This window comes from Rousettus aegyptiacus, unplaced genomic scaffold (assembly GCF_014176215.1).
Source record: "Rousettus aegyptiacus isolate mRouAeg1 unplaced genomic scaffold, mRouAeg1.p scaffold_m13_p_7, whole genome shotgun sequence".
Lineage (NCBI taxonomy): Eukaryota > Metazoa > Chordata > Mammalia > Chiroptera > Pteropodidae > Rousettus > Rousettus aegyptiacus.
The window spans coordinates 103,009,897-103,032,953 of NW_023416310.1; the positions used below are offsets into that span (position 1 = coordinate 103,009,897).

A 23,057-nucleotide genomic window follows, 5' to 3' on the forward strand; every position below is an offset into this window, starting at 1 on the left:
ACGCCCTAAAAACAATGCACAGAATAAATCACAAGAACCAGCCTCACTTAAAGATTTCAGGAAGGAAAACACAGTTAAACTGAAAACTGTTAACTGGTGTTTAAGAAAAAAACACAACAAACAGCCCGGAAATGTTTTTAGGACCTGTGTCTAGCACAGTCCCTCAGGGGCTGATTTGTCCTTCAATGGGGTCTTCCTACCATCTGTTTTTACTGAAAACCAACAGCCCAACATCAGAGCTTCATGAATGAGAAGGAGAGTGAAACCAGACAGAGAGAGACACGGCTGTGAAACACACCGCGCAGATGGCGAGCAGTAGCCACACGAAATATTACTGGCCAGTGCCCTCCAGCCACGAGAGTGGGCCACGGGGAAGGTGACCCAACAGCAAATGGGGGTCCCATGTCACTAAGATCTTCCTCCTGCCTTGTTCCTCTTTCTGGTCCAGGGCCCTACTTCTCCCACCCACCCGCTAAATACATCTGATAAAAAATCCTTGCACAACCCTCCAACCAAACTAATTCCACATTATTTCAAGTGAGACCGACCTGGGACCAATATATATTCCTTTCTTATGCTTTTTAAAGAAGAATATTAAAAGACAGAACTTAGAAAACTCAAGTGATATGGAAAAGAATTAGATCTAATACCTTTTGATTGTAACCTCATATTAGGTAATCTTTTTGAATGCAATTCTACATCTACACAAAGAAACTGTCCCTTTAAATTTCACACATCAACTTAGTTCTCTTTCTTTCTCAGATTTTGAAAAACAGGACTTGTTCATTACAATCACGGTCTACATAAAATCCTGTACATAAAAATGTTCATAGCAGCATTATTCACAGTAGAAAAAACAGGAAAACAACTCAAATGCCCATCAAATGATAAATGAATAAACATAATGTGGTATTCCCACATAGTGGAATATTATTCAGCAATGAAAAGAATTGGAGTACTGACCCAGGCTACGACATGAATAAACCTTGAAGACATTATGCGAAGTGAAAGAAGCCAGACACAAAAGGCTATAAGTCATAGGGTTCTATTTATATGATATCCAGGACAGATGAATCTCAAGACACAGAAAGTAGATCAGTGGTTGCCTAGGGCTGGGAAAAGCGGGAGCCTGGGGGTTCGATAATTTAGGGGTATGGAGTTTCTTTTTGGGGTAATAAAAATGTTCTAAAACTGACTCTGGTGATAAATGCACAACTCTGTGAATACCCTAAAAACCACTGAATCATACATTTTAAATGGGCAAACTATATGGTATAAGAATTATAATAAAGTTGTTTAAAAAAAAAAAAAAAGGACAAGGAAAAAATACCCCACAATCACAAGTTAGTGACTGTTTGTGGGAGTGGCTGCTGTGGAAGTTTGTCAGTTGGAAATATCCACAGTTAATGTGTCCTGGAGGCTATTTGTCCTGAGTTGACTAGAGAAGTGCCCCAAAGCAATGCTCAAGAAAGTGTCCCCCAGGACAAAGGACAGCTTTTCTTTCACTGTCCACAGTTTTAACTGTAATATTTTAAAACATTCAGGTATTAACAGGCATTTAGGAGTGACATGGTTTATAACATAACTGATTTTGACCATTTAGACTCAGGTGGCATCAGTTCCCAGAACTAGGCTGAGACAAAGTCACTTTCAGGGAGCTTAGGGTTTGTCAGTATACGTGTCCTCAAACAGATCATGAAACCCCTAGGTACTTTTCGAAGTTTTCAAATCGAACTTTTCCAATTTGTGGAGGTTATAGGTCTTCCAAATGAAAAACAAAGCCACCTTGCATCAGTGCGTCCACACGATGATGTGTGTGTGATGAGCATAAGGCAAACAGTAATACAGACACATTTTAACCAGTGTGTGCCAACAATTCAAGCTGCATGTTGTTTCCCATTAATTTCACTTTGTCTCTTTCTCAGGTTGTCCAGACCGAGAGCGAGAGCGAGTGTGATTCATCTACCTGTGGGTGGCCAGCCTCACTTTCTGATAAGAGACCTGGGGCTGCCACCCTGGCTTGCTACATCTTAGCTCTGGAAGTAATTTAATCTCGGAGCTTTGATTTCCACATTTGTAACAAAGGAATAACATCGCTTATTTGACCAGGTCTTTGTAGGCACTGAATGAGATGTAAACTGTGGCATAGTGCTCGACACATGAAGGTTAGGGTGAAACTGGCACAGGTTGGGGTGAAGGACAAGTTCCCTGCAAAGAAAGACTTATGACATGTGACACTGAGGAAAGATGTCACAGAATCCTTATTGGGTAGGGCCCCCAAAGGGGTTGCAGGCTAGTGGAAGGATATCACCAAATCTAACAGGTGCTGAAAATCAGGGAGCTCCTTCACTAGATCCCTCGCTAGAATGCCAAGGAGTGGTGTAGGTGCCCTTTGTGTTAAGGACCAAAAGTACCTTTATCCCCAAATGCAAAACAGGATTATTGTCTGTTAAGGGTAAAGCGAATAACTGGGGCTGAAATAGAACGTAAACAATCTCCACTCCACTGCTGTGACTACAGCACAAATAGAGTTTTACGATCAACAAGGTGGAGCTATGAAATCACCAGCTGTGGGAAGAAGCGAGGAGCAGTGGGAGAAGCCCAGCAAGGGGGCTGCAGGGTCTGGGTGAGCACCTGGGCTCTGCTGGGCCGGGGGCAGCTCCCTGGCGGAACATGAACAGGCCACTCTGTGAGCACCTGGAAGTCCACCAGGTCCCTGCACAGAACACCTCACACGCACCGCTTACCACACATGTGATGAATTAAAGGGAACAGTTCCGGGTGGATACTGCCTCCCTGGATGACAACGGGGATGGGCCCAGGGTGCAGGCAGGAAGGGACACCACACTCACAGTGCAGAGGATCACCCCCTTGCCCCCATCCTCTCTGCCACATTCTAGCAATATTTTTGGTTTCACTGCTATTGTTTTTTGTTTTTGTAAACAAGCTACAAATCAACAAACTACCCCAAATCCAACACGTGTAACTTACACCAATTTCTATATTTAAAAAAATATAAATAATTTGGAACAGATAAGAGAAAAATGCTGGTGAAGTTCTAAACTCACCCACAGTTGGTGATTCATGTCTCTAGGAGAAGGGAGTCCATTTTCTTGTTCCCCTGCTGTCCAGCCCCAGTTGGCCTGCAGTGCAGAGAAGTCCAGGGCATGCTGCCATCTGCAGGCAAAATAAGGAAAAGCACACGTTATGGCTCACATGGCCCACCTGAAGCCCCTGGCCTGGGCCTGTCCTCAGGCAGCTGGAAGACCCACCCTGGTGCAAGAACCAGGAAAACTCACTCAGTTCCGTGTTTGGGACCCCACCGCAGAGTTGCAACAGACTTCGTCAGTGAAAATTCTAAACTATCAAAGGCTCGAGTATTTCTTGACAAAAACAACAGCAAACTTTTACACAGGGTTCACTGCGTGCCAGACACTGCTCTAAACGATTTACTCTTATTAATGCATTTAGGTGACTATTTTAGAAGTTTTCTGTCAGTTGGCCTGATTATTGAGCTAGGTTGGATAATTACAATGCAGAACTTAATAAAACCCGATTTCAAAGGGAGGTCAGATATGAAAACTCTGAGAGAGACTCTGAGGTCATTCATTCCTCAAATATTTATCGAGTGCCTATTCTGGGCCAGATGCTGCTCTAGGACCTGGGAATAGAGGCATGAGCCCAAAAGACAAAGTCTCTGCTCTCATGAAGCTTCTGTTCCGGTGGAGGGAGGCGATGCTAGAAGAGGTGATAAAGGCTGGGCAGATGCAAAAGCAGAATAAAGGGGCTAGAGAATGATGACAATGCTGTTAATCTCATCCATCCATCCATCCATCCATCCATCCATCCATTCATTCATATTCCCAGGTTTCCCAAGTACTTACTAACCATCTACCACAAGCCAAGCACTGTGCTGGGATGCAGTGATGGGCAAAAGACAGACGTGGTCGTTGCCCGCATGGAGTACTGGCTCACATAGGAGAAGCACATATTGATCAAACGATCACCTAAATAAATGCAAAGCTGTTAACCTGTGGTAAGTGTGAAAGTAGAGTGGCACAGGTCCCTCTGAGGGCATCCCAGGGAGACTTGACCTTGTCTGGAGCCTTGGGAAGGCTGGAGAGGGAGTGTATGGAGAAGCATCCTTGGCAAAAAACACACTGTGTGCAAAGGCTGGATCCTGAACACAAGCTAGAGGTGGAGTGGGGAGAGAAGAGGCAGGAGGAGCTGGAGAAGGGGTGTGGGCAGCCCTTCTCTGCTTGGTCCTCCCAGACACGAAGGGCCTCTGAGAACTGGAGCACAATGCAAGGTCCTAGACAGAGGTGTAAAGTGGCTGGATTTGTGTGTTTTCAAGAGATTGCATTATGGGTCGCCCCGCCAAAGATGATGTCTGAATCTCTGGAAGCTGTGAATATGTTCCCTTACATGGCAAAATGGACTTCACAGATACAATTAAGTTAAGAATCCTGAGATGGGGAGATTATTCTGGATTCTCTAAGTGGGGTCAATGTAATCACAAGTGTCTTTATAAGAGGGAGGCAGAAGGAGGCCGAATATAGAAGGGGAGTGTCAGCGTGACGCAGCATGAAAAAGACTCGTTGGTTTAAAATATGAGGAGGCAGCTATGAGCCAAAGAATGCAGGAAGCCCCTAGAAGCTAGAAAGGCCTTCTTTGCTGTTACAGCAGCAATAGGGGACTAATTTATACACTGACTTCTGTGAATAAACAAAAAGACTAGAGGTAAGGGGAAGGGGAGGCAGGGGCCGGCCAGATATCATTGTGTTATCCAGGCAAGAGACAGGTGAGAGCTTGAACTACAGCAGTGGCAATAGAGGTGGAAAGGAGTCGGAGGACCCCAGGAGGGCGGGAGTCGGCCATTCAAAGGTCTTGCTGTAACCTGGTAGATGTTAGCGGAATGCCACAGCAGGCCTCTCTCAGGCTCATGACCTGACCAGCTCACCCTAGGCAGAGCCCAGCACCCATTGCGGGAGGAAGGCAGCTCTCGCCAGGGCAGTAGACCACTCCTTCACTCACTTAATGGGGACCTGCCAACCCCATTCCCATGAAGGAATCCAGGAGCTTCCAAGGACGAAGCTCTAAGAAGTAACAACAGCCAGGAAATTTCTACCAGGCAAAAGATAGCAATTATTTCTACTAAGCATTTGGCTTTGCACAAAGAGATTTCGTAATCCTGGAAATGAGGCGTCCAAATTTAAACACACACACACATCTCCAACTCAGGTGATGCATAAGAACAATTACTTATATATGCAATGTGTAGAAATTTCATGGGCGGTAGAATAATACAGAAATTAAAGAAAGAGAATAAGTGAAGATCTAGGATACACTCTTAACATCTACTTCATTTCTTTTTAGTGATCCAGACCTACTGAAAAAGTGGGGTCCTGATTTGCTCCTGCCTAATAGGGCCGTGAGAAAAAGCAATAAAAATGATTCCAAAGAATTTTAGCTATATTCTCCCTATTCCCTCCAAAGTATAATTATACACCCAAACTTTGGAGTGTACTGTGGGGTCACGAGGAGGTCTTGAGGACACTGCTCCCCCATCCCAGCCCCAGGTGACACTGCAGCAGGCCTCCAACTTAGCTGGATTCTAGGAGCACATAAGGATCCAGGTGTGCCTGCAGATGGCAAAATACTAGGTAGTCCTGTAAGGGTTGGAACATACTAACTAAAAAATAGATGTACGTATGTATGTATCGTTTTTCTGGTGACAAAAGCAACATATGTTTATTATTGAAAAACACAAAAATCCCCTGTAGTCTCAACCATCCAGAGATAACTTATTTGGAAATATTTTCTTCCAATCTTTTTTCTAATGATTTTCGTGTGTGTGTGTATGTGTGTGTGTGTGTGTGTGTATCTATATATCTAAATCTATACTTTCTTTCTAACAATATTAGGATACTGTGTTTGTTTTCCCTTGCAACCAGTTTTGTTTTATCTAGCAGTATATAATTTTTCCATGTCATTAAATATACTTTTTTAATAGTTGGCAGTATTCCATCCTAGAAAAGTTTCAAAATTACTTAAGGAATTCATTACTGCAGGACAACTGAGTGGTTTCTAAATTTATAATTGTAGAAGTCCCGCTGGGAGGAGCAGCTCCAAATATAAGAACACCTCCCATGAAAATCTGTGTCTGAGCTCTGATTATTCCTTAAGGTCTCGTTTTGCACATTTCAGTCATCCATTCATCACCATTACAACTTTGCCATAATTATATACTGTCTGTACTGTACTTAACATTTGTCTTTAAATCAACTCGTTTTTGCCCTTAAGTCCATGTGCAAACTTTACTTACTATTGTAAATGGAAAACCAGCATCGTATGTCATGAATAAAGGCAATTGTAAGAATAAATACAGTGGAAAACAAAACAGCATGGTGAAAACATAGTTAAAATACTGCTATTCCCTGGCTCATTCTTTTATATCAAAAGAGAAATTAGGAAAGTTTAGAGATGTGTTAAAGACATAGGAGCACCAACTTGAGATTCTTCTCCTTCCCTTGCTCAGAGGATTGAAAAGAAATTGAGCAGGGGAATAACTTCTCACTATGTGAGTCAGGGTTAGACGATGCCGCAAATCTGTTCCACATAGAATTACTCTGCACTGCCTGAAGCAACTGCCATGGGATTCGTGTCTTAGGATATATTCCTGGAAGTAGAACTAATGGTATAAAAGGTATGGACACTTTAAAAAGCTTTTGATAAGCACTAACCAAGGTAGTTTTACTATGAGAGTGCCCATTCTACTTCATCCTCAAATGCTAAAAATAAAGAAAAATGTTTAAATGTTAAGCTTTTTATTGTAAGATATTTAGCAGGGCCATTACATGAACCTTCAGTTAGTGGTAAGTTTACACAAACTGATACCGCACTTGGTTTAACCGAGCTAAAGTAAACTCAGTAAAACATGAGGAAATGACTTTAGCGTTTGCAAATATTTCAGAATGTTTTTATGCCAGCGAAGGTCAAATGAGGATCAAAATAGCCTGCATTCCACAGTATACTTTTGAGAAATCAGAGACCCAGGGAAGCATTACTCATGAGATACAAATCACTACAAATTTTGAGTAAGTCACCGAAAACTCTAAAAGAAACACATGTTTAAGCCTTCCTATCCTGGTGTGATAGGTAACTGCACAAATAGGTTATAGATTGATGCAATTGTTAACATTTATAAAATAGAAAAAGAAGACAATTTTGAAGTGTAGAGTTAATAACAATAGAAAGCTTCCAGATTATTTCAACAATTCCTGGGCAGACACCCATGTGTGTATGTGCCTGTGGGGGAAATGTGGGGGAGAAGAAGATAATTAAAAACATGCTAAAAAGTGTCTTGTGTTTGGAAAGACATTAGAGATTCTGATTAATTTTTGGCATTTGTAGGAAAATATAAGTTTATCTATGCTTAAGAATTTAATAAGAGCTCCTAGTAAGATACAGAATTCCAAGTCACTGAATAAGAAGGAAAGAAGGAAGGAAGGAAGGAGGGAAGGAAGGAATAGGGACAAAGACACCTGGATAAATCCAGAAAAAAGCATAAGAAAAACGTAAAAAAGAATAATTTGTGATAAATATATGGCAAAACAAGATGGCAGGAATAAAGCCACACTTATCAGTGATCAAAATAATATGAATGAATTTAATGCCACTATTAACAAACCCAAGACTTTCAACCTAATGCCTGTTAATGGAAAGATGGATAAGTAAAGCATGATGCTCCATTTTAATGGATGTGTGTATGTGTATGCATATGCCACAGAAAGAGGTCCATGTTCTACATAGTTTAGAAAGTTGTAGAAAAATGTAAAAGCAGAGAAAAGGGTCCAGAAAAACACTCTAATCTGGTAACCGTGGTTTCCAGTGAAGAGTGGGATTTTAGAAGGCAGGAGTGGGCTTTCTCGTCTCACTTCATGAGTGTCTACATTGTTTGAATCTGTTATAAGCAGCATGTAGCCAGAAAAACAAGACAAATGAGATAACGAATATAAGGACAGAGACAATGAAAGAGAAGATATATAGAACAAAAAGTAAAGGTAGTTAACAAAATCAAAAGAATTTCTCTAAAAACAGACATATCTCTAGGAAGACTGATCAAGAATAACTGAGAGAAGATGGGGGGATGGGAAGACTACAGAAAAAAGAGGAAATTACAAATACAACACACATTTTAAAACTTATAAAAGAATAATATAAGTAATTATATGACAGTACATTTTGAAAACATAGATGGAATGAATAAACCTCTAGAAAAATTGCTGAAGCTGGCACAAAAATGATAGAAAATGTGAAAAGTCACTTAAGAAAATGAAATAATTTTTAAAACCACTTCCTCATAAAGTCTCAGGCCCAGACGGCTTTACCACTGCATTCTACCAACCTTTAAGGAACAGGCAGTCTCTACCTTAAATGTGTCACTTAAGAAACTAGAAAAAAAGAAGACATTGCCAACTTAAGGTTACTATAATTCGGAAATTTGGAATATGGATTTGTCGAAAAAACAAAATACAGGCCAGTTTCACTTATAAACATAGATACAAAACACCTAAATAAAACAGCATCTAATCAAATCCAAAAGTGTATTAAGAATATGTCATGATAATGTAATAAAAATGGTTCAAAGTCAGAAAATCTTTCAGAGTATATCACTTCATTAATGTGTTATGAAAAGGGTTACCCCTGCTCACTGTCTCTCCCTTCTCCACCTCCTGGGAACACCATGACATCTCCCGGCCACCTCACAACTAGGTGGGACTATGTGACTGGTCCTTGCCAATAGAATGCCAGTAGAAGTGACATTTGTCATCTCTAGCTAACATAAAGGATCTATTGAAGGACTCAGATCCTAGTGGATGGGGAAGCAACTGGCTAGAAAGAGCCTCGGCTCCCAAATGACTAAGTGAAAAAGAGCCCATCATCTGTCCAACACCCTTGGACTGTGTCACGAGTGATAAAGAAAAAGCTGTATTGGTATAAGCCATTGAAATTTTGAAGTTTTTACAACAGCTAATATTATATACCTAAAAACACATGGAAAATTGGGGTGGGAGAATCACATGATTATCTTACCACATACAGAAAGAACATTTGACAAGGTTCAATGACTAATTCATGATTACAAGAAAACAAAAAGAAAACAATAAAAAAATGCAATTCTTGGAAAAGTAGAATTAGGGGATCAAGCCCCTGTCTTCCCCACCACCTTTTCCTCTCAGCTTGATTATCCATTGGTTTAGCCACCACACGTGACATACTTTTATAATTAAATTTTTCATTAGAAAGTAATACATGGGATTTCGTTTATTTTCTTTGGTATCTCAGATCCGAAGAAAAGGGACTTCCTTTACTTGAGAAAGGCTGTCATCTACAAACCTATAGCTAACAACACACTTAATAAACTATCAATTCTCTTTAAGAAATGGAACAGACAAGAATGCCTGCTTTTACCACCACCAGGTAATAGAATGACAGAAGCAGTAGCCACTACCAGATAATCAGAAAGAAAACAAATATAAAATTGGAAAGAAAGAGACAAAAGTTATCAGTGTCTGCAACTAGTGTAATTATTTACATAGAACTTTCAAGGGAATCCACAGAAAAACTATGAGAATGGATAGGAATTCAGAAAGGATATAAGACCAATCCGAAAACAATTGCATTTCTCCACACCAATAGTAACCAACCAAAAAAGAAAGGGGGAGAAAAATATTTAACAGTATAACAGGCATCAATGTAACAAAATAAAATACCATTTCTAATAGTAATGTTATTGAATATAGGAATTATCTTAATAAAGAATGCATAAGAGCCCTGTAGGGAAAATTTTAAAACTCAATTAAAATACATAAAATACATAAATTTAAAAACTCAATTAAAACACATAAAATACATGAATAAATGGAGAGGTAAGACCATACTCATGGGTGAGATGACTTGACATTTAAAGGTATCAATTCTTCCCAGATCAAGCTGTGATTTCAATTAATTCCGATTAAAATTTTAGGAGGACTTTTTGTGAACTTTCCAAACAGATTTTAAAATGTTTACGGAACAAGTCCAAGACCAGCTAAGAAGAGCTTGAAAAAGAAAAAAGTACACGTTAAGACATATAGCAAAGCTAGAGTAATAAAAACAAAATCCAATTGGGTTAAAGATGTAAATGTAAAAGATGACATAATAAAGTCAGTAAGAGAAAATACAAAAAAAAAATTTCGTGTAAGAGTTAAACAATAAAGCTCGTAAATGAAAACAAGAGTTGACTCTTCAGGACCTTGGGTCAGGCAAAGATTTCTTAGATATGAAACCAAAAGCAGAAGAAATAAAAGAGAAGATTGGTCATTTGGACCTCAACAAGATTGAAAATTTTTGCTTTAGAGAACACCATCAAGAATGTAAAAAGACAACTCACAGAACAGGGGAAACTATTTGCAAGTCATGTATCTGATAAAGAACATGTATTAAGACTCTATAAAGAACTCTTAAAACTCAATAACAAAAGACAAAACATCTCATTTTAAAAATAGACCTGAACTGACATTTCTCTAAAGAAGATATACAAATGACTAAGTTCGTGAAAAGATGCTCAACACCATTAACCATCAGGGAAGTACACATCAAAACCACAATGAGTTACAATTTGACACCTGCTAGAATGGTGATAAAAAGACAGACAACAAGTGTTGGTGAGGATGTAGAGAAATTGGAGCCCTCATGCACTGCTGGTAGGATTGTAAAATGTTGCAGCTCCTTTGGAAAACAGCCTGGAAGTTCCTCAAAAGTTTAAACAGAGATACCACATGATCCAGCAATTCTACTTCTAGGTATATACCCAAGAGAAATAAAAATATATGTTCACACAAAAACTTACACATGAATGCTCATAGAAGCATTATTCATGGTAGCCAAAAAGCAGAAACAACCTAAACTTCCATCAACTGATGAATGAAAAAACAAAATGCTGTCTATCAACATGACGGAATATTACTGGGCAATAGAAAGGAATGCACTAGTGATACATGACATAATGTGGATAAACCTCCAAAACATTAAGCTAAGTGAAGAAGCCAGTCACAACAAACCACATACTGTATAATCACATTTATATAAAATTTCCAGAAATAGGAAATTATATATAGAGAGAAAGTAGATTAGTGCTTGCCTAGGGCGAGGGAGAGGGATATTGAAGGATATTGGAATGACTGCTAATAGAGTAATAAGAATGTTCTAAAATTAGATTATGGTGCTGGTTACACACTCTGTAAATGTACTATAAATCACTGAATTATATACTTTAAACAGGTGAATTTTATGATATGTAAATTATGTCTCAATAAAGCTATTAATAATAACAAAAAGGAGATCATAAATGAGGTTAATAGGTGAATGGGTGACAAGATGAAGGGGTGACTTAAAACATCTGATAAAGGATCAACATTTAACATGTAAGGATATCAACATGTAAGAAACAAAATGCAAACCAGTTAGAAAAATATCGGAAACCTAAAAGAAAAGAAGGGCAAATGAGACAGCTGGACAATTCGCAAATGGCAAAACAATATGATGAGATGCTCGATTAGACAGAAATGGAGTACTGCTTTAACCTACCAGTTTGACAAAAATTAGTTAGATCTTAATAAGTACTAGGAGATGTTGGGAAAGGGGCTCTTATGCATTCCTGGGGGGAGGAAACTGATGAAGCCATTCTGCCGCCCAAAGCAGCAGTTTTTAGAAAAAAAAAAATCACACAAATATCGTAGAACCAGAAATCTCCTATCTAGCCATCATCCATCTATCTATCTATATCTATCTATCTATCTATCTATCTATCTACCTACATCATCATCTATCATCTATCTATTTATCTATCTCAGAGAAATTCTTGCACAAGAACACGTGAACATACTTGAAGAGATGTGTGGTATAGCACTGTTTATGGAAGCAAGGCATTCAGAGGCCACGCAATGTCTAGTCTCAGGAGACTGGTGAAGTCCTTGTTTTTAATAGAAAACTATGCAACAGCCAGGAGTAATGAACTAGAATTGACATAGGGTTTAATTAACTATAACCCTAGAGGAAATAAAATAAAATGAAAAGACTCAAAATGGACAAAGGATAATAGTGTGCCATGAATTGAGGAGTATATAATTCAATTCTGTATGCCTGAGATCCTAAAGAAAATAAATAAAATGCCAGGCATTATTTTCTAGTGAAAAATATAATAACAAAGGGCATCACGTGTTAGTGGCTAAGCCAATGAATAACAAAGCTATGGAGGAAAGAAGGTCGTGAGGAAGACAGGGGCTTGCTTGGTCTCCAGCTGAGTCATTCAGTTTTCAGGAACAGGGAAGCAAGAACCTGGTGTGCTGAAAATGCGATAGATGGTGTCACCTAGTCCCAGACCACTCCTCCCTCCTACTCGCAGACGGAAGATGAGTGTGGGGGTGTAAAATAACTTCTTTCCACTCCCATCTGTCTAAGTTCTTCTGGATGGACTAATAGATTAACATAAGACAGATTAACAGGAGAAAAATGTCCAAATTTATTACATATGAGAGTTCACTAGTTGAGGTTTATAGGCCATTCTGGACTAAGGAGAGGGAGTCAGGGGTTTAGGATCTCAAAGGAAAAGCAGGTAATTCACGGGTAGGTGAGAAAGAGCAAACATGCGGTAAACAAATTCTTGCTTGGCCACCCAGAAACAAAGGGACACGGCAGGGAGTCCAAAAACAGGCTTTGCTAGATTTCTCCCAGTCTGCCACATTTAATTCATACATGCTTTAGGTGAACACGCCAGGGTTCCCCTCCTGAAGGAAGTTTTTCTATCTGAATTCCTTTAGGCAGGTAAGGGTCAAATGTTCTGAGGCTTTGGTCTCTTAAAAATAACCAGTTTAAAATCAACATCCCAAAAGGTGATTTAGGGGTGGCAAATTTTGGTCCCTCTCAAGAAGAAAGGGAGAGAACCATTCATTAGCTTAAATTTAGTTAACAGGAGAAAAAGAGAAGGACATTATGGAATTCAGAAGAAAAGGAGTAACATGGTGAAGGTTAGTCATAAAATCAAAGATCTGATTTTCTGGCTCATGATAAAAACTGCTTTCTAAAAGTAATGAATACTCACTCTCTCCCCCACCCCTACAACCCCGCATCCCAGCCACGGGGCGGGTGGTGGTGGGGAACTCCATGTTTTAAAAATTAGGACGTTGAGTCATCTTTTGTAAAATTCGGATGGCTATTTTCAAAGCCAAGATCATTCCAGTTTTGTTTCAGTAATGGGTCTTATGATCAGATCCATGTGATTAGGCTGAATTCCTTTTTATTAAGACAAAAGTCGAATAGAGAGGGGTTCTTGGTATTGGCTACAAAAACTGGCATCACTCACATGTGAGTCAAGTGCCTGCAGATTTCGTCACTTTGAACACTGAGTGCCTCCTCTTGCCTATGCTTGTCCTACACAACTGGCCTGTGGACAACTTGCAGACATATCTTCTCTAGCTAGGGATGGGGAGCACCCCAATGGCAGGGGCTGTCTCCACAGCCTTAAGGCAGCGCCCGATTCTTCACATACCACGAAGGTGCGCTGTAGAATGGAGCAAGGACAAAAAAAAACCAGGGCACTCGTCTTTCACCCTTTTGCTGGTGGACGTAGTGGACAGATTTTCCCTGTCTGGGAAAGATTAGGTCCCAGAGTGCATCCATCCCTGCCCATTTATGTCAGACCCAGGGGTTGGGATTCCCGCAGAGCGAGCTCCGCCTCCCCCGTCTTCACACCGGCAAGGGTCTTGAGGAGGGAGGTCGACATCCTGGCCTAGCTACTATCCAAGCCTGCGACCTCTTGGGGCGAGCTGCCAGGCCCCCGGAGGGCACCACAAGGGCGCCCAAGTGCACGAGATCTGAAAACCGCAGAAAGCACAACTACACGAGGGTCAGGCCGAGTGGGGAAGAGGAGGGATCTGATAGGTAAGAAAAGGCAAATGGTGCGCTCCTTCATCCCCGCTGAGCTCAGCTAGGCACTCTGCTTGCATTTTGCATCCATCCATCCTCCCACTTTGATTTTAAGAAACCCGAATTGGTGGAGGGAGGAGAGTCGGTGTTCTACAAAAGGAAACGTGTGCTGGGAGCAGTGGCCTGACTTGCCCCGTCCCACCTCGACCCCAGGAGCCCAGATCCTTGACACATTTGCCGGAGCTCCCCCAGGTCTTCCAGAGAGCCTGGAGGAGCCAAGCCCCGAAAAGCCCCAGCCGGCCGCACCTCAGGCCCTCCCAGCCCCGAGGCATAACCCCCCGGCCGGCCGATCCGCGTCAAGCGGCCGCCCGGAGCCCCGCCCGCCCGGTCCGCAAGGAGGAGCCCGCGAGGCGGCCGCGGGGCTGCGTTTACCTCTCCCGGCGCGGGCTGCGGCCCCGGCTGCAGGCTCCAGGCCGGCCGCCGCCGCACTCTGCGCCCCTCGCCCCGACGGCAGCCGCGCCAGCCCTGGCTACGGCCACTTTCATTTTCCTCAACTATATCGTCGGGAAAGCGAAAGCGAAAACCGCTGAGAGGCGGGCCCGGGCCCGAGCGCGCGGCGAGCGCCGAGCGCGGGCCGGCGGCCAGAGGCGGGGGGCCTCGGGGCTGCGCGTGGCCGGCCGGGCGGCGCGCGGGCTGGAACCCGGTCCCCCCGAGAGGCCGGGCAGCAGGCGGACGGGCCCGCGCGCCGCTGTCGGTCGGGGCTGCTTCCTTGTCTGTCCTGCATTCAGCGCCTGCCCGCGCCTCGTGGCTGGCGGAGGCCAGGCCCCGACTGCTGGTGCCCCTTCATGGGTTCCTGTTTGAGGAGGTGGGCGCTGGCCTGGTAGCCGGGAACAAGCCTCTGAGGGGCCCTGGCTGGGGACGCTGAGCGACCCGGGGCAGGTTTGGCTCGCAGACCCCAGGGGTCGGCCTGGCTCCGAAGCCCAGGCATGGGCTCCGGTCCTTCTGCCAAACTGGCGCACTGTGTCACTTCTAACAGCTTCGTCCTGGCACAAGGTGCCAAACTCTACATCCTGGGTCAGCAGAGAAATCAAAAGTCAATGGCATCATCAATGAAATGGGGGACCTTTCCTTTGATAAGAGAAACTGGAACAGCAAGCGTAAGGTTTGGGCTTCGTGGGCTAAATGGTGCCCATCAATACCCAAGAATTTAGATTCCAGGGTTCAAGGCCTTGCTCTGTCACTTACTCGCTCTTTGATTTGGGGCAAAATATTTATTCCCTTAGCTGTAGGTCCCCTGTGGTTGGGGATGATAACCGTAGCTACCTCAGGGGCGTAAGAATTAAATGAAACCATATAAAGAACATTTGGTCTTTTCTATTAGGCTCTATGTTAGTTCTCTGAGGGCAGGGACCAGTCGTTATTTTTCTGGATGCTTGGTAGACATTTTCTAATGGTCAGCTCATAGAATTGGAGGCCTCGGTGATTACAGGATAGTTCGCAAAGTATTGACTAGTGTTATTTTGACTTGGAAGAACGGAGGGGGCGCTGCAATCTTTTTCAAGGCACCACACACTCAGCCTGACAATTAGCCCCTGTAATTATGCCACTGAACCAAGTTTTTGTTATGTTGGAGCACTGCTGCGAGGTTTGAGGACGTCCCTACTGCTCTATCCAGCATCAGTCTCTGAGATCTGAAGATATTTTGTACATATTCCTCGGAAAACGCGACAAGACTGCATGCTTCAAACACAATTGGCCGCATGTTTGTTCATATTTGTCATAGAGTAATCCGATAACTGCAACTGAAAACAAACTGCTTAGTCCGCGAGTCGCTTTGGTTTTCCTGTTTGTAATTCGGGTACATTCTCTGCAGGATGGGGGCCTCGATCTGTGACATGTGGAGGCTCTCTATGTGCCCTTGCAGTAGTATCTCCATCAAGAGCTGGTGGGGAGTGGGGCAGGCCAAATAGTGGCCTTAGAACAACAAAAATCTACATTTCCCCTCTGGATGGTGCTTTTGGTCCATTGTATGAAGTAAAAAGAAAAAAAAAATCAAAGCAAGCCTTGGAGCCTCTTGCTTGTTATAGAACAATAACTCTTGACTCCGTGAGAACAAAGTAGAGCTAAATCTGCTTCTGCATAAAAAGTATACCTGGGAGATGAGGGTCAGGAAATGAGATGTAGACATACAAGAAGATAAAATCAAATCCTGGTTACCTGTTATAGGTGTTACATGTGTGAGCAGAGAGATACCAGGAAATGAGAACTAGCCCAGAGTCTTATCATCTTGGTGATTTCCCAAGGTCTAGATTTGGTCCTCAACATTGTGGGATCAGAAATTTCATCTTTTCAGTGTTCCAGTGTTGATGAAAAATCAGCGTTGTAGAAAACAGAATGCTAACTTACTGATTTCATTAACTATTCACTAGTCTCTATACTAAGTGCATTACATACATTACTTAATTTAATTCTCCCTATAATCATGTGGTGTGTTTTGATTTTTTTTTTTTTCAGTTGGGGGAAAAATGATGCAGGATATCCCCAAGGACACACAATGTGTATGTAAATGGTAAAGTCAAATAAAGGCCATCTGATTTCAAAACCTGGAGCTTACCATTTCTGTTAGACACAAAATAAGAATGCCAGATTCTTGAGGTTGCTGGCGAGTCCACTGTCTTTTTGGAACTGCAATTTGTAGCCTAATTGTCAGAAGGTGGCTCAGTGAGCTTGAAAACAGAATTGGAAGAGTGAATTATCTGGCTTAAATGTTTAAAGATATCAGCCTTGGGCAGCCTTCTAGGTCTTTCTACACACCAAAGGTCAAATGACCTGCTGAGAGGACTGGTCATTCATTACCACTAGCCTAGCTGGCCCTTCTCCTTGGGTGTCTGCCCAGTCGACACTCTGAATTGCCAAGGCTCTCTTTATTAAGCTACCTGGGCTATTCCTCATTGGGTGGACATGTTTCTTTTTTAGATATAGCAAGGCCTTACTGAGTAATAGCACTGTTAGGCCTTGTAGGTCCTGGAATCCTTATTTCTCTTTATGCAGGCATTTTGTACATCTTTGCTCTGATTGGCTTGATTTATAATTTAAATTTCCATACATGGCTTCATATCCTAGCGTTTTGGAGGAAACTCATTTTCTTTTTCTTCCTAACTTCCCTGGCCTTCCAACCCTAGAATAAAATCTTGTGCAATAGCAATTTTCACAACAAGTATTTTATCTAGGCTGCAGTGCTCATCAATGAAGACCCAAAAATCCAAATCCAAGGCCAGCCCATGGGGTGGGGGAGGGAATCATACAACACACCCGGAGAGCAATATGTATGGAAAGAGAGTATTCACTGCTTAGAAAACACCTGGTGTGTGATTCAAATAAAAAGTACAGTCAACCCTTTTAGATATTTCATTTATCAAAAAAATATTTTGTGGCAAATGTAAAATGCAACCACTCTGCTAATGCTGGGGATTTAATAATGAGCAAAAAAATAGACATGGTCTCTGCTCTCAGAAAACATACTTTAGTGAGGTAGACAATGACATAATCAGTCAAATATAGAATACTATTCTAGATGCTACAAAGCGGATTTGATTCTATAAGAGGGAATAACTAAGGATTTGACCTTGTCGGATCAGAGAAGGTTTTCCTGAAGCGACATTTGAATTGGGAGTTAAGGAATGAAGATAAGTTAATTGGGTGAAGGGACTTGGGGTTGAAGAAAAGATCTTTGGTGTGGGGAACAGCACATACAAAGGTCCTGAGGCAGGAAAGAACTTGGAGCATTTGGGGCACTAAAAGCAGGTTGGATCATCTGATCTGATCATCACCTGATGCCCAAAGGTTAAATGGAGCAGAGAGAGTCCACAGGAAGCTGGAGCGTAAGGGAAGAGCCATAACAGGTAGGCTCTTGAAGGTCATGCTAAGGACTTAGGTCTTTATCATAGGAGCACTGATGTTGTCTAGGCAGGGGGTTACATGATCTGACTTTGTTTTGAAAAGACTGCTCTGCTGCAGGGTGAATGGGTTGAAATGTAGTCACTAGTTGGGAGCAAGATAATGGTGGTTGTGGTGGAGAAGAAGAAGAGAAATGGACAGATGAGAGAGATATTTAGGAGGTAAAATGGTCAGAAATGTGGTAATGGATTGGGTCTTAGTGCTAAGGGAGAAGGAGGTAACAAGCATGACTCCAAGGTTATATAATTGAATGACTGTGGCAGCCACATAGGTGGAAAGAAAGCACACAGCTGTTAGCTGCTGCACCTTCAGATTCACTGCAGTATTCATACAAGTCTGCACTTTCTGGGTGCTCCCAGCCAACGAATGAGCACAGTAGGGGTCCCAAAGCCTGCCATTTCTGCCCAAAATGAGATTCCTCTAACAGGCAGTCTGTTCTCTGGGCCTTTCCGTCCACATGGCCTATACTTTCCCAGAACTGCTTGGCATCTGCTCTAGGATAACTCAAACTGACACGATGATGCTCTGCATTGAGCTGGAGAATCTTGGAAAAGGACCAGGTTTTGGAGGGCTTGATTCTGCACGTGTTGGGTGATGTGTCAGATGGGCAGGGAAACTCCATATCCACCTGTCTACTCATAAAACATGTTTGCGTTTTGCTACTAAACTATCGACTGTGTCCTCTGTGCGAGCTAGTGTCTGGTTTTGTGAAATGCTTCTTTCATGGATAATCTCCAAACTTCAGTTTAGAACTCAATACTAGAACTGTTTGCCTCTAGAAAAATATGATTTACCAATAGCAAAAACATCCTTTAACTTCCTTGAGGAGGAGGCAAAGTCAAAAAATAGAAAGGGAGTGAGCAATTGTTCTTGAACAATCGTAGGTAAATAATTTTGCTTTGGGGGCCCTGGTTTTCTGGGAAAAAGGAGTTCTCTTTAAAGTGTTCCTGAAGGAAAGCACTTACACATTTGGCAACGCAGAAGGAAATCCGTTATTCCGTGGGAAAAAGAAGTGAGCGCTCCAAAAGGCACTCTTGTTCTGATGTCTGTGTCCCCAAGCAAGGTGCCCTTGGAGAGCTGGGAGCTTGCAGTCACGAGTGGCCTGAGTGAATCACTGGTGGGAGGACAGCTGTTCAGGGCCAACACTGTTCATCCTGTGGAAGTGGGCTTGAACGAAACCATGAGTGCTGCATGAATATTTGCTCACTGGGCTCGCTCATAGGTCAAACAGCCTTGCCTTCACTGATCACAGCCAGCCACCTCAGTGTGAAGTGTGGAGGCTGAGAGTATGTGAGTTTACAGGTTTTGTTGCCAGGCTTTCAGGAAGCCCAGAAACCATTCATCTGGACTGAAAAAAGAAAGAAGTAGGTATGAGTGTCATGAGGTATTTTTTTATTCCGAGGGCTCTGTCTCTTTGAAGGATGAAAGAGTAAACATATTTGTCAAAATTTAAAAAAAAGAAAAAGAAAGAAAAACTACCAAATGTAAGGTGAATATACTACTTAAGTACCTTAGGGATAGACGATCTTAATTTCCCCCAAAGTTTATAATTTCCCTCAAACAAACTGACAAGGACTAATTAACTGTTGCATTGATAATGCATGAAAACCAGGAGGACTAGCAATGCTGTTGTCAACACCAAGTTTAATCCTTATAATTTAATCCTTAAAAAAAAACCCAATGAGATGGGTCATCTGTTTTCAGATGAAGAAACAGAGTCTCTGAAAGGTGGAGCGATTTGCCCAAACTTATAGTCAGTGGAGAAACCTACTTCTGGACCACATGGCCCACATAGCTGCCCCTGAGTGGGCACTTAGCCAGTAGGCTGTGGTGCCTCCCAGGGAGAGGGTGTATTTGAGGTGGACCTTGAACATGGGTAGAATTGGGATAATCAGAGATGAAGGAGAACAGTGTATGGATGGAGGCAGGAGTGTCGAGCAGAAATATGAAACTGGATGTGTGTCAGCTATATCAGGAGTCAACCTACATTAAAAATATGTGAAGTTTTGGGAAGTGACTGGAGTTGTTTTAAAAAATACTGAAAAGCCCACAGAATAATTCATCCTTGTTCTCATCTTGCACGTTTACTCCCAGTTTTGCTAATTAAAAACTACTTCATCAAAACTTAGGTGTGTGCATTATAACAAATGTAAACACTATAGAAACTACAACAATAAATGCTTTAAAAGCTCCTTCAAATCTTACCATCTAAAAATTACTATTATTAGGAAAATACTATTAGATACATTTTCCTTTGCATTTACTGATATCTCAGTATAGTTTTCATTTGTATTTCTCTTATTAGGAGGAAGGTACAGAATCTTTTCATGCATTTAAAAGTCATCTGTACTTCAATTTCTGTGTGTTGTTTTTATCTCTTGCCCAAGTTTCTACTGGAGTTGTTAATTTTTTCTTATTTATTTGTAGGAGATCTTTTTATCTTAGGTAAATTAGCTCTTTGTTACATGAGTTGCAAATGGATTCATTTATTAATGGGCAGAATTTAATTTTAAATAGTTTCTTTAAAAGGGGTTCATGGGCAACTTACTGCTTGAATTTAATATTTAAGAATGTTTGTTTATTGCCATTATACAGTACTTGAATAAGTCTTTTTAAAAATTAATTCTTGTGGTAAACTATTAATGACGTAAAATTTACCATTTTAACCATTTTAGGTGTATATTTCAGTGGCATTAAGTATACTCAAATTGTTGTGCAGTCAACACCACCATCCACCTCTTAAACTTTTTTATCATCTCAAGCTAAAACTTTACCCATTAAATGCTAACTGCCATACCTCTTCCCCTCAGTCCCTGATAACCATTATTCTACTTCTATCTCTATTAATTTGACTATTCTAAGTACTTCATGTAAATGGAATCAGACAATATTTGTCGCTTTGTGTCTGGTTTATTTCATTTAGCATGTTTTCAAAGTTCATCCATGTCGATGAATTTCATTCCTTTTTAAGGCTGAATAGTATTCCATTGTATTTATATACCAGTTTGTTTATCCACTCACTTGTTGATGGACACTTGGGTTGTTCCTACCTTTTGTCTATTGTAAACAATGCTGTGTTTGAGTCTCTGCTTTCACTTCATTTGGGTATATACCTAGAAGTGGAATTTGCTGAATCGTACGGTAATTCCATTTGGTTTTTGGAGGAGATGCCATATTGTTTTTTACGGCAGCTGTAACATTTTAAATTCCCACTAGCAATTCATAAGGGATCCAATTTCTCCACATCCTCACAAAGGTGCGTTATTTTGTTTTTTAATAACAGCCATAAAAATGGGTGTGAAGTGGTATCTTACTGTGGTTTTGATTTGCATTTCCCTAATGATTTTCACATCTTTTCATGTGCTTATTGGCCCTTTGTGTATCTTCTTTGGAGAAATGTCTACTCAAATCTTTTGCCCATTTAAAAATTTTGAGTTGTAGGAATTATTTATATATGTTTAATATTAATCCCTTATAAGATATTTACAAATACCAATACCACTGCATGCATTTCTCACTCTATCCTTGACGAGTAGGGTGTATTTTCCAACATCCACGAAGAGTTTCTGATATGAGACTTCATCTAGGATAAAAACAGTCAGGTGCCCGGCTGCTGCGCTCTGGCTGTCCCACTAGGGATATGATGTCCCAGTACCTCTGGTAGCTTCTTACACAACTGTCCTTGAGATTAGGCCCCTTATTCCTCAAACTGAGACCTTCTGGTATGAGTCTGCCTGAGACTCCAGGAAATCATGTCATTTCTGAGAAACCTCTGATTCTGTCATCTTGGGCATCTTCTACCAATCTAATTGGATTTTTACGAAGATCAAATGAGATAATAGATGTATTTTCCAAAGTGCTGTTTGCCATAGTAATGGCACACAACATAAGGTATTGCTTATGTTGTATGTGCTACATCAAGCGTCTTCCTATCAGTTTAAGAGCCGTCAGGAAAAGGGATTAAATGAAACGCCTAGGGGAAAGATTTGTCAAGCTACTTACTACTACCTGATGGAACACGGCCATCTGCCGACTCATTCACCATCGCTTAGACTGTTAAGCTGAATAATTCTGTCTGGCAAACATCAGCCCTTCTTGAATTCACGAGTGTGTTTAGGGAGCTCTGATGGAGACAGGAACTAGTTGCTAAGAATAGGAAAAGAATATGTGGTAAACTCTTATTTCACTTTGATCTGTGGTAGAAATTTTTTAATTCTATTTTTAATCTTAACTGTCTCTCCACCTCCTTTGCTTTGTTCTTCATATTTCTATGGATAGCCCGGCTTCTAATTTTTACAGGTATTAACTGAGCAGCTCATCACTCACCAGCCATCCTTATGACTACAGGTCTGCACACCTCTTCCCAAGAGGAGATCCTTGGTCAGGGTTACTGGGTCAGTCACCCCCAAGGCATGGCTTTGATGCAAACAAGCCTCACAAGGGACCAGCAGGCCTAGACAGAGGCCTTGGATTTCTAGATGCTTAGGTCAGCCCGGGGGAAGTGACTTGGGCTATTGCCCCCATGGTAATTAAGAGCTCTGAGCATTCAGGTAGTTATAATTTTTACTCCTAGTAGGCCACAGGTGACTGGAACCAGTGACACTGAGACTAAGAAAACTCAGAAAATCTTCATTCTTGTAACAGGAGAAAGGGCATGCAGGAGCGTAATTCATATTCTAGGGCCACTCAGTTACCCAGGAACCCAGCACAGGACCTGGTTTGAGGATGGAGAGGAAGCCAACAGCCTTATAGAAGATGAGCTTCCTTCCTCCCCACCTGAGTCTGATGCTGCTTGTTTTGTCATGCAACATGTCTTTTTATCTATCCAACCTTGGAGCTTTTACTCAGATCTAGCTATACATTCTAGCTCAAATTGCCCTGTGACACATTATATACATTTCTGTGCACCATGTCCAACCCCCAATCCTCGTGGCCCTACCACTTACTCCAGCCACTGTTGCAGTGACCAGGTCACACGATTTTGACCATTGCAGTGCAGCCTGACAGTGCCTCACTTTGGGCCTGCAATGTATTACCTCTTGCTTTCTACCCAGGGGACAGAACCTCTTTGGGACCCATGCATGTGCAACTGGAAATGTGGGGAGCTGACATCTATAGGGCTGCCTTTGATG

At 41.7% G+C, this 23,057-nt stretch overlaps 1 protein-coding gene across 12 annotated transcripts in view; it reads right to left on the minus strand.

Annotated features, from left to right (window-relative positions):
• LOC107497017 overlaps window positions 1–14,618 on the minus strand; it is a 71,138-nt gene extending 56,520 nt beyond the window's left edge. For 3 of the 12 annotated variants that reach the window (XR_004951859.1, XR_004951860.1, XM_016118347.2), the window contains exons 1-2: window positions 14,401–14,597; window positions 3,069–3,177 (exon numbers count right to left, since the gene is read on the minus strand). Coding sequence is in view for 2 of the 12 variants with exons in the window: in XM_016118347.2 (XP_015973833.2) it covers window positions 3,069–3,177; window positions 14,401–14,513 (222 nt within the window). In the remaining 10 variants the exon portion in view is untranslated. Of the gene's footprint in view, window positions 1–3,068; window positions 3,178–14,400 lie in introns of all 12 variants that reach the window. The other 9 variants (XR_004951861.1, XR_004951862.1, XR_004951864.1 and 6 more) reach the window with 7 other exon arrangements.
• Between the last annotated feature and the right edge of the window lie 8,439 nt (window positions 14,619–23,057).